General features: G+C 45.4%; 1 protein-coding gene across 1 annotated transcript in view; it reads right to left on the reverse strand.

The window, feature by feature from the left end:
• Nucleotides 1-337: 337 nt before the first annotated feature.
• The window catches only part of LOC119450608 (syntaxin-7), a 44,155-nt gene continuing 31,573 nt past the window's right edge, over nucleotides 338-12,919 (reverse strand). The window contains exon 9 of the mRNA XM_037714112.2: nucleotides 338-3,088. Coding sequence (XP_037570040.1) covers nucleotides 2,996-3,088 — 93 coding nt within the window. The 3' untranslated portion in view covers nucleotides 338-2,995. The remainder of the gene's footprint in view (nucleotides 3,089-12,919) is intronic.

Below are 12,919 nucleotides of genomic sequence, written 5' to 3' on the forward strand. Positions count from 1 at the left end.
AAATGTCTCTTTCAGAGCATTGTTGGTGTTAACAAAATGCCACTTAATTGTGAAAAAACTTAATTCGCCGTGTTGAATCTTTTTCTGTCCTGGATTAATTTTGCTCAACTGGGACTTTATAAAGTGCACCCATAATGCAGTAAACAAGCGTTTTTTGCGTAAGACACCCATTGAAATTCACAGTTGCTGCAACCAGGAACCAAACCCGCAACCTTCGCTCGCAGCAAAACAACACAGCCACCGAACCGCTACAGCGGGTCTCTGCTAACTTTGGCCGACACGCGAGTCGCTGCTGACAAAGTTCACAAACAGCAAGAAACACAGTACTACTCAGTACTTAGTAGCAAACACAACATACAAGCATTTCTTTATTATACAGCATACGAAACAACAGGTTCAAGTAATATACATGTACTATATAAAAAAAAATTCAAAAATAGAAGGCGGACGGTAATCCACATGCCAGTTCTGGTGAAACGATTTTGAGGCATGCGTAACAAAGGCTTGGCCAGTGGTTCGACGAGGGGAAAAAAAAAAAAAAAGAAAGGAGAGGCAAAATTCAGCTGTAGCAAACACCTGACAAGCTTCTTCGACGAGGCAATAGAAAAGTCGCACATGTTGAATGGAGTTTTGTTCAGCATTAAACAAGACACCTCTAGCTAGTCCAACCAATGAACAGCCACATATCAGTGATGAGTTTTTTTTTTTTTTTAATCGCAGCTGGTAGAGGAACTAGCACTGAGCCTTTTTTATCTTCACGTTGTACACATTACAGTCAGCAGACAAACAGCAGGAAGGCCAGGCCAGTTGCAAGTGGATTAAAATATGTATTTTAGTAGCAAAAATGTCAAATATTTCAGCAAGAGGAACTTGAAATGGCTTGTTTTAAACTTGTATGCACTTATTGACCGCTTAAGCAGTAAGCTCAGCGTGGGTATTGATTTTGGCTACGCTAAACAAATCGTTTTGTTCATGTTTTTAAAACAGTCGTACGATTGAAGTTAATGATTAAGTGAGGCAAATCATTGCCATACTAAGAATGTGGTATGACATTAACTTCAACATGGTCATTGAAAGCCAGAAGGAGAATGTTTAAACAAATACATGTACCATCCATTTTTCCCATGCTGCCTTAGCAGATTTCCCTCTAGTAATGTTAGTATTAAACTCCATGCTGTCAGTTTCAACACTCTAATTTGGGAGACAATATGAGATGGCAAACTGAAGAAACAATGGTGTGCCAGGTCCTTTCTGCTGTGCCTTCAAGCTGTTCACCTCCCTTCGGTTACTGTAAAGTGTTTTCAGCATCAAGCTATACACTATCATGATCTGTCTTTGCAACCGAAAGTAGAGAAGGCTACAGCATTAAAAAAAAAAAAAAAAATCAAGCACACGAGAAAGTAGAAACACTGAACTTCTGACTCGCATCTCTAGTTCTATAATTTTGTATTTGCAAGTTGTATTTACTGTAATAGTACCCACAAATGTAATGAAATTTGTATGTCAGCCGTCGGGAATTTAGTACAATAAGGATGTTGCATTTCTAGAACACTGGTGTTGGCTCCATATGCATTTTTTTTCTCCCGTCATATTGCGCCAATTTAGCAGTTTCTTGTTCACTTGCAGTGCTTCTACCTTTGAAAGTTCTGGCTTTTTGCAATGAAATAAAGTTGCAGATTTGTTTTTCTGTCTCTGGTTTATCACATGCTGGTCTGTCTTGCAGTTCCTTTTTTTTTCATTCGATCCCTCTTTGTGAGCCCATTGTCCCACTTAGAACAAAGAAGGTGTCGTGTTTGCCCGTTGTTTCTTTCACCTGCGTCGATGCACCGACCATGTTTTCCCTCTCACTTGTGCTACTTGCAACCATGCATGGCAAAATCCAAGAACGACAAAACACGCTGCAAAGCTTAAGCGTCCTCCAAGTTTTTTGAGCCCCCATGCTTCGTTTAATATGGCACTTGCATTTTGCATCCAGCATACTGCGCATCATTCATGAAACAGAGCAATCACTGAAAGTAGTGGTCAGTCACGTCCATGCACTAAGTAAACTTATTAAAAAAAGGTGAATCCATTTGTTAAAATGACTCGGCTCCTGATTAGCTGCAATTTTAAGTGATGAATCAGCGGGAAAAATGTGCAGCTCTGCACAAAGAAATCAATCACTCCACAAGCGTGAAGAAGTGTCACTACGCTGCTCAACTAAACGTTTAGTTGGTCCCGCAAGTCTGAACAAGTAAGGAGCAGGACGCCTGTCCTTGATAACAACCTCAAGACATAAAGAACCAACATGTCAGGGGCTCAAGCACAGTACCGTTGTCATGGCAAGTAAGTAAGTACCATACCTAAAGTAGCACAGTGCTCAAAGAACCAGTTTTTCTAGGCTCCTTAAAAGTTGGACGCCGCAAGTGCACCTTCAGCATCAAGCTAGCATGTGCTGTTGAGTCCAGCGAAGAACTTTCCATATCTCGAGGTCTCAAAACAGTCAGAAGTGCTGGTGGCGTGAATCTCAATTTCGTGAATCTCGAGCCCAATGCTAGAAGTAGCCTTTCCACAAAGTGTCTGAACTCACTTGCTGTGATTCAAATGGTTTGTGAGCTAAAATGTGTAGAATCCTAAATGGCATGTTAGTGGCTCTTGTTAATAGCAGTACCCCGCGATGTCAACAAACAGCGAGGAACTTCTTCTTGGCTATAGTCTTTGGGTCTTGCTGTGAATGGTAAGCGTCATCTGCTACATCATCCTCTGGTTAACAGAACTTGGAATGCCCGCAACGACTTTGAGTCAGGGATAAGGGGCACCTGACAAAAGTTTCTTAAACTTCCATCTTCCCTGAACAAACGGCACACGTGAAACATACAGAACTCGCGATTTTCACCGAGAAGGCATCCATAGCACATGTTTCGCTCCGATTACCGCTGGTAAGATTTGAAAAGCGGCCGCGCACATGCGCAGTGCAGGGAACAGTGGAAGCTGGCCATGGTTGGTGCTGATGGGACTACTTGATGGAGAAGTAGATGACCAGGGCCACCACGGCAGCCACCACAACCACGAGGACGAGCAGACAGCAGGTCTTTTGTCGATACTTCCTCTGTCGGAAGAAGAAAAACAAAACTGTCACTTTGGCACTGTTGACAGATAGCACCTACAGTATAGACCACTTATAACGTAACTGCTTATAGTGCAGGACTAGATATAATACAGTCTTTTCAGACTCCCGTTAATTTTCCCATAGCACTCTTATGTATACACGTATCGCTTATAGTGCAGTTGCGGGACACGAAATACCGGTTACAGTGCAGCTGCCTGGAAGTTCGGCAGTCAACCTAGGTGGCAAACGCTCCCCTCAAACCACAAATACCGTATTTACTCGAATCTAATGAGCACTTTTTTTTCGATAGAACAGGTCAAAAAATTGCGTGCGCATTAGAATCGAGTACGACCCTAAATCTGCGTTAAAATATAGCCGTCAGCATTTCAAAATGGCCGCCTCGCACGTGCGTCGAGCCTAGCTACTCTCGAGCCTAGATACCGTAGCTTCCTCTATGTGCTGCAGTACGCGTGCTTAGGCAATAGTCTACCGCCTGTCTTCCCGTTCTCTGCATCTGGTCTATCAGCATGAAGTACCGAGTTCGTCATGATGCCGCATTTAAAAGCAAAGTGATCATGTGTGCGGAGACAGATGGAAATCGGGCTGCATCACGGGCGTTCGGAGAATCCGAAACTTGCGTTCGGGACTGGCGCAAACAAAAGGAGAGAATTTTCGCCAGCAAAGCAATGCGGAACGGTTTCAGTGGACCGAAGCAGGTCGTAATCTGCGATGATCCACTTCGGCGATACGATCGCCTTGGCTCTATCTTGAAAGCAATCTGCGACGGGGAAAGTCCACCGCGCGCCGTGTTTTCGCCGCTTATAGGTCGCGTTGAAGCGAGAGGAACGATAGCACGAAGGTCAATTCGCTGGCCGTGCTTTGTCACTCGAGCGTTTTGACAGTTTGTTTCCACGGTCAACGAGCGAGATGTGTTCATGTTTGCTTGTGCGTGTGTGACACCGTGCTTGTTAATTTATTTAGTAAGCGAATACGGAACCTAGAACACGGTGACACCGACGACAGAAATGCACCTAGAGTGTCCATTATCCCAATAAAATGGTTGTTTTGGTTATAGTGCGGTACCGCTTATAGTGCCGATATTCGCGACTCCGGCGACTTACGTTTTAAGCGGTCTACACTGTATATAGATACGGCTTCCCAACACTCCCATGACTTTGAATCATACAATTAGTTTCATTCCCTCCTGCATTCTTAATTACACTAAATTATTAAAATGTGGGGTTAACATCCCGAAAATGCACAGTTGGCTATGAGGGACACTGTAGTGGAGAGCTCCAAATAAATTTAGACCACCTGGGGTTATTGAATGTGCACGTAAGTCTAGCAGATAAATGTTATTGCATTTCACCGCCATCGAAATGTGGCCATGGCAGCCGAGATTCAAACGTGTGACCTCAGGTCCTCCTGCATTCTTAAAGGGCCCCTCACCAGGCTTGGGCATTGCAAGCTGACACTGAATGTAGATCACCCGGTGACAATCATGTCTTTTCAAGGTTTCAAACGGCTGCACCGCGTTGAAAACAGCTGAAATTTGAAACAGAAGTCCACACGCCTTTCCTTTTGAGGGAGCCCCTCACTTCCAGCCATAAAGCCAAGGTCACATTCACAATTGATGCATTGATGCATTGCATGCATTGCCTGCAATGTCACTGAGTAGGGCACATGACCTCGGTAAATCGACCGATGCAGAACGCGCAATACTGCCACTGGAAGTGCGCCACGCAGCAAAAAGAGGGGGAAAAAAAAGAGGGGGCTTGCGACGTGAGACCTTGTCTGTGGTGCTGGAGGAGGCAGGGAAGGAATGTCAGTTGTGGATGTGAGTTGAGGCGAAGGAAAGAGTGTCTACAGTAGCAGTGAAGCGAGCCTCCTGGCAGCATGGCAACGCCACAATTCAATTTTTACTATCTCCTCTAACAATGGACGAACTTGAAAAAGCCTTGTGGTAGGGCAATCCCTAGATGGCACCCTAAAACTTCCAGTGTACGATAACCAAAGTTTGCAATCGGGCCTAATGTGGAGCTCTTTAAAATATGTCTTCCAACTGTATGCATTGATGGCGATGGGGCGGGCAGCTCATTTGTCACGGACTGTACAAGAAAGCTATTCCCTTCACGCACTGCATCTAAAATTCTACATAAGGCCAGGATCACAGAGTCTGCTTCAGAATCACAAGCACTTACGAAAATATTTACATTGAACGGCATACCACCTCAAAGCACCAATGATTAGACTTGCTCTGCAAAATCAATCACCATGCACGAAAAGCGTAAGAAAAATTGACTAGGAACCACCAGAGGACAATTGCCAAAATCAAGCACTAGCAATCTGGGATACTTGGTGGTTAGCTCTATGGTTTATTCCCATGAGGTTATAGGGTGCTGTGACGTACAGGCATGCCGGAGTACACTTGGCAGGTAGTCTTCAGGCTCACCACGAGACAAGACGACGGACAGGCTCTTGTATTCATTTTCACTGCACTTATGGTTACATCATCAGATATTCTGTGGCCAGCACCTCGTGAAGCATTATCCATGCTGCAAAGTGCTTTTATTGGATCCAGCATTAATTTGCCAGTGCTCCAGCATAGCACATTATGTTCGACAGAGGAACGCTGAGTGCGTATTAAATTTCACTGCCCAATGCATGCAGCAGGTGGCCGGGACATGACGCTGATGCCATATGTGTGGCTGAAGTGTCTGTATAATCGCCTATCGTAATTGAGCTGGCACGTCCAGGTTCTAACATTTCTGCTCAGTGTTTTGGCTTGTCGCCTCCGTTGGCTCCTCGTTCTGAACCAACACGGTGTGCAGTTGTCACTTGGATAAACCTGGAGGATGGGCATCTTACCTCGTGATTATCCTAGCTCCTACGAAAAATTTACGATTGTCTTGAAGTCACAGATCCCTAAGCACCCATCGCAGAGCCCTTCCGTGGCTGTCTGTGATTATCGACTGCCAACTGCACGAGATGGCGTGCAGTTGCTTCATATTTCCCAGTCCTCCATACTTCCCCAAAGACTCTGCTCGCTGAGCCCCGTCTCGGCGATTCATGGGGCCAGCCATCAAACGGCAGCTGTGCCAAGGCGAGCAAGTGTGGGGCACCCCTAGACGGGCACTGTGTGAAACAGACTGCATATGGCGCAAGAGAGCGTAAGTGCAGATGGCACACATTGACAACACCAGCCTGGGAGAATGGGCTAGGTATTGTCGAGAAAGGCAGAGGGGTATTAAACAGCGAGAAATCTACCTCCCCACTGCTGCCAGAGGAGCACACCACGTGACAATGACACGACGCCTTCGTCAGGCGGTGCAGGCCCCCTGAATCTCCCAGCGGGGACGTTTCCTACAGAGCTACAAACATTTCCAGACAGTGGGGAAGGAGAAGCGCCCAGCCTTTGCATGTGCATCTGCTCCGTGGCAGCGAGTGAACTTGCAGCTCATGGGGGAGAGAGAGAAGAGGCTTTGCCAGAAAGGACATTATGGATGACTCCTCCCCTTAGGCCTTGAAGAAATACCCTCTGCGAATAGCCGTTAAAGAATGTTTATACTCCTGGTCTTGATGTTTTTCTTGGGGGGCTTGGCTGAGTCGGGGAGCCTACGTCCCCACAATGCCGATGCTGAGCAATGCCAGATGACGCCAGTAGAAATGTTTAATGCGGGTTGGCCTTTAACAACGATTACACGATGTGCAGATACCATCAGATACAGTACTGCTTCTTCTTGCTTCTTCCTTATCTGCATGATGTGATCCCATGTACCATCCAATTGTGCATTTCCCTCTCTTCTCCTCCATACATTGTCACCTTCTCTGTCTATTAGAGGTGTGCTAATACAGTGGAACCTCGTTGATACGAGTCTGTATAATACGTTTTTCTCGGATGATAATTTCTTTTTTTCCGATAACACAATTTGGTTGCATTGCATAATACGTTGGATGATACGATTTTCTGATGATATGCTTTATTTTCCAGTTCTCGTGAAGATCATATCAACGAGATTTCACTGTAGTAATTTTCGAGAATGAATTGAATACAAATTGACTAGCGCCAAAAGCAAAGGGAATTGAATGTCACACACTTTTCTAAAAGTTTCAAATAATGAACAGCCGTTCTCACCATCGTTGTTCATATCTTAATATATTCACAACGTTAGCAAACTTAACAGTGCAAAGTAGGCACAAACGAGCAGTTTATTCAGATACTCAGAACTCATTGGTGAGTGCAAAAATAGAGGTTTAGCTGGAAAAATGTGACTCCCTGAAGGACATCTAGTGCGCTCCACTAAGCAACTTTGGCCGCCGAAATTAAATTTATCACACTGTTGGCTACTGTTGGCTATTTTAAGTATTCGAAAGCTATTAGAAAAATATTTACATTTACAAATAGTGAATAATTTCATTTGAAGACAGAATCGAATAGGGCAATATTAAATCCATTATTAAAAATTTCATATAGTCGCACACTCCCATCGTCTACAGAGCCAGGAGCACCAGCCACCAAAGTGGGTGAAAAAGTGTTGACAGACAGACGTCTGGGGAGTTGGCTGAGGGGTGCCAGGTAGTAAAACCCCGGTGATACAATCACGGCTGGTACGAATTTCGGTGTGATACGCATTCATAACATTCCCCGGCCGAAATACATTGCTCTCAATACAAAAAAATCTGCTGTTACGAACGCGTTGCCGCGCCACTGCGGATCATACGACGCACCCCGACGGGCCCGGCGCCGAAATGGCTCCTGACCCATTCGCGCGTCGGGGGCGACGGCACCGTCAACCCACAATGCATCGCGCGCGAGGAAAGAAATGCGCCCACGCCGTATCGCCGACGTTTGCAGACAGCCAATCAAAGCGGTGTGTGGGTTGAGGATGGTTCTGGGCATGCTCCGAAGATTGCAGCTGACGGCTGTGCGCGTTGAAGCGGGGATGGCATCTCGCCTGGCGCAGCGCAACTGGCGAAGCGTGACTCCGTAAACGACGCTCGCCCGCGCGCCGATAACGTCACGGGCCTAAGCGCAGCAGCAGCGGCTGTCTCTCGCTTAAACGCGAACTAAACGTCGAAAGAACAGCGCATACTAAGCTATCCGGCACTACACGCACATTGCAGATCGCTTTCAAGATACGGCCATGTGATGCGGCGGCCGCGCCATATCGGCAATGTGCCGGCCGCTTGTTGCAACGTGCCGGTCGCTTGTTGCAACATACAAGCTGGCTGCACCGCTAAATTTACGCGTCCACCACACTCAAACGCAACGTAACATACAGGAAAATTACAGATTGGCGATGTATGAAGGGGAACTTAATACATGGAAGTCAATGTAGGGTTTAGGTCGGGACCGCGAAAATGCGACGTAGCAGCCTGGAAAACGCAGCAGCGAGGAAGGTATCAAGGAGTTCCACTATTAGAATTTTTTTCTGGTAAAAATAAATTCATTTTTTCTTGATTTTGTGTATGTTTTGATGATATAATTTTGGGTGATACGAATATTTCATGCGACCCCGCGAGATTCGCATCACCGAGGTTCTACTGTATATGGTAATGTGTATCGGGCTCTTTCATTTTTCGTATTAAGTTATATGATACCTGAAAACCTTACCCCCAATGTACAAACCAAGTGCGGCTTTGATCATCTCAGAGAAGCTTTAAAAGATGTGGAAATTTGCTAATAGAAGTAAAGTAAGCTAAGTAAAATAAGTATGATAATCACACGACACGTCTATTCTTGTTTTTATGTCTTCGCACTGTTCTAGCCTCAGTCATAATATCTGGGTCTGCAAAATTCTCTTTTATCAGCATATGTGTTTGTTGCTATGAACAGTATTAATGTGTGCTTCTTGGACCTTATACATCAGGTGACAATAAAAGATTTACTGTATTTTGGAGCTGGCCCATTTTTTAGGTTTATTTATAGCAGAGTGGGGACAGTGAATGCATTGAAGCACCTGAGCACAGTTGTTATATAACATTGGTTGGGTGCTTCAATGCATTTCACTATCGCTGCTTCAAGGTGTGTGCACGCATGCACACAAACACACATATTACGAAATCGTAAAATTGTACATTGTGTAAATAGACTGGGGCTCATGACATTTGGTGTCCGAAATATGTCCACCACAAGATCCCATTTCGAATATCTGATGAATGTACAAATGAGGTTTTTTTTACATCTATCGGACGTCCAGTGGATATCTGTTGGAGGGGACAGCGACAAGGGCGATGCGGAGGAGACGCGGAGCGAACGAACAAACAAGGGAAGAAAAGAAAAAAAAGCAGTGGCACGATGCAGGTGCGCGGGAGTCGCCAAGGCGATGGAAAAACCCTCTGCTTTGTTGTGGCGCATGCAACCTTAAGTTTAGTTCGGTGCTTTTAGGCATAATGTCCACATGCGAGCTTCCGCCGTTCCTACTAGTACGGCCACATGAACCTTGGTAGGCCTTCACAGTAGTTGCCGTGGCTGATCGCCCGAGAAACGAAATTCCGCTTCACAGGCGCTGCTATCAGTTCAGCCTGTGCACGCGATCGCATGCCCAATCTCTATGTGATCGTCTACGTGTACGAATGTTCAAGGGCGAGCTTCCTGCGACGACATGCCACCCGACACCCCTGCTGGCTAGGCCTAACCAGTGCGCCTCGTCGGGAGTCGGCGACCAAAGTTGTGGTTTGGTGCAGAATCAAAGAAATGCGTTGCAGTGGCCGTACGGCACTTGCAACGCAGAGAAAACACCTCGACCACGAAAGTGAGGGTACGGGCAACACATGAATGGCGGCAACTTGGTTCGCAGCTGCCATGTTTCCGACATCGCGGGCACGTGAATCAGTCTGAGGAAGGGAACAAGACACCGCACGGCATCCGAAATTTTGGTCGCCGTTCTGCATTAGTTCTGCCGTGTTGCTGGCGGCGCCAGGGGAATTTCGAATAATCGAGCAGGTCTGAAAATTTTGTCAGCGACTTACTTTCCTCTGTGTTGCATTTTTTGGGGGGGTTTTACTTTCTCTGCTCTATGCGAAAACCACGGGTCCTCGGACATTAACCTTTCAACGTTTCTAAAATTAAACAGATGCAAACATCCCCGTCTCATGCTTCGATTCTCAGGTATGTGCAGCTGTTCGGTCTGCACGCTTTGCACATGTTCAGCCTTTGAAAAATGTTGTTTTGGTTATAGTACGGTACCTCTTAAAGTGTGGATATTCACGACTCCAACGACTTATGCTATAAGTGGTCTATGCTGTATACGAATGTGCTAGAAACAAAAAAGAAAAGAGGAAACGAAACGTCTAACAAAGTGGCGTTGTCGAAGTCTTTTTTTTATTATTCATTGTTTTAAATTATTTCGCGAGTCTTTCAATGTTTGCATCTCTCTAAAACAATGTGCAGTCACAGCAGTAACACACTCCTCTACTTCAACGAACACAACACCCAACATGCATCTGCTGATGGGCAGTTACCTTGTTTCATTACTTGCATTGTTGTGGTGCCCCAGACAACTGAAAGCAGTAGCTATTTATTTACAAGCTTCTCAATTGTCCGGATGCCCAACCGCGAAACGTAAACAAGCCTCACTTTATCACCAAACAGGCTCCGCGCAAAACTTCATATTTCACTTTGTTCAAAAAGAAGAAAGTATTCTATGCGATATTTGGAGGTTGTTTTTCTCAAATATTCGTATGCGATTAAATTCGGGAATTTTGCTATTCGAACACCCCTAGTAATGAGGCAAATCTGTGAGAACGTTCAAAATATTGAATTTTAGTCTGTCAGTGTGTCAACGTGTTTCTTGAAGAAGTCTGTCAAATTTTGTTGCTGTTGGTTGACATGTGTAGTGAAATCTTGTGCCTAGCATGAAGATTGTGAACTTCAAAATAAACTGTCAGAAGCTAGCAACAAGTGAGCCCAGTTCATCCTTTGTTTACCCGTGTCAGAAATGCGCTCCCTGCACCACATTCTGCTCTACTCCCTTTTTTTCTGCCTCCTATGTACTGCAGTGCATGCTACCTAGACAGTGGAACTGCCCAAACAATAAGAAAAAACGAAAGGCACAAAATGCTGCTTCTAACATTAAAAGCATTGGCAAGGTTATTGCAGTTGAACACTCACAACGAGAGGGTCTTCAGCGAGCACTTATTGGACGCTGCATCCGCTTGTCCACTAGTGACGATGAACAGTGTTGGAGCAGCATTGTTTTTAAAGAAAACATTAACACAGCGGTGAGAGGGTTCTTTTTTTTTTTTTTACAATCAACAAAGTGCGACACAAATGGCCTGTGCCAGACCCACATAACCCTTTTACATATCAGTGTCTGTAGAACACCAGCAAAGCTTATATTCGCTGCAGGATGACGACCTCTCCAAGTGATCTACGTATACCCCTATCTTGCTTCAGCTAATTTCACCTTGTTCGTGCCCATTTTCTCATCTGATCACACCACCTCTGCCGTCCCCCAACTGTGCTTCCTTCCTTTGCCTTGGCACCTATTCTGTAACTCTAATTGACCACCAGTTATTTGCATTACGTGGCCTGCCCAACTCTATTCCTTCCTCTTACTGCCAACAAAAATATCAGCCAACCCAAATTCCTCTCTAATCCACACTGCTGTCTTTATGTCTCTTAACATTATGGCTATCATTTTTTTTCAATCTGTGGCTTACTGCACAGTCTTTAGCTTCTCATATACTGCACAGATATAAACACAGTTATTTGTAAATCTCTAATCTGTAATGAAAAATGCCCCTCATACCCTAATCACTATCATGCGAATAAAATACAATTTCTTTTTTCTCAATGCACTGGGATTGACGACTGTCTGGCTCAACTGCAAAGAAAAAGAAATATAGTGAAACTTAAGCATTTGCCATGAGCTGGCTGAATATAGGCAAGCTGCTTTTGAAGAGGTGCCATGACTCAACAGATTTGCATATTCTGTGACTAAATAGCTGCTGGCACCGACAATGCAGTGTTCCAAGAAACAAGCTCGCTCCTTAATACGTTCGCTGTGGCAGCATTTTTAGGAGTCCCCGCCTCATCATCGTCACCTACCGGTGGATCGCACGTCATATCCCTCTGGTGCATCATGATCGGCCAGTGTGTCACCGGGGGTCATGGCCCTTTCAAACTTTCTCAAGCTCCAGAGAGATGGCGCATCCAATCAGAAGCAACAATTATTTCTGCCCTCCATTGATTTTTAGCAATGATGCCACTTGTGCACTAATGGAAAGCCCTGTGTATAGCTGCACAGGAGGGATAGCTATCTTTCTGCTGTCTCCTCTACCTTTCTCCAGTAGCTACTAGTGCTAAATGCATGTTCCACTGTACAGGCAGCAAAGCAAGAAGAAACAACTTGTGCCCAAGTGCGAATGGTGTCCTGTCAACCAGTTAGATTGTGCCTACAATGCAAAACACGGTGGCCGTCCCGTGAAATGCATGTAATTGCAGTGTGGCATCTCATCCGTGGTTGGCGAATAAAGCAATGGCACTAAGAATTGTGGCACTAAGAGCTCGTAGTATTTCAACGCTGCGAGGGGGCATCTGTGCAGCACTGCGTGGCCGTTGCTGCGGGTAATACTAAATTACAATGACACCTATGTGTTGCTCCTCGAAGCTCGAATCGAGCGGGACAGCAGTTGAGACTGCCTTACAGGGTTGCCAACCGTCCCAAATTTAGCAGGACAGTCCCGACTTGCCAGTATATTTCTAGAGTCCCGACTTGACCCAATCGGGACGGCCAAATGTCCCAGCTCATGCTTTGTAACCCTCGCGAACTCTCCCGAATTTTCCTTAGTGTGGCTGCTGGGTGCCGCTGTCTTGCAGAAATAGCT

Source organism: Dermacentor silvarum, chromosome 4 (assembly GCF_013339745.2).
Source record: "Dermacentor silvarum isolate Dsil-2018 chromosome 4, BIME_Dsil_1.4, whole genome shotgun sequence".
NCBI classification, from domain to species: Eukaryota; Metazoa; Arthropoda; class Arachnida; order Ixodida; family Ixodidae; genus Dermacentor; species Dermacentor silvarum.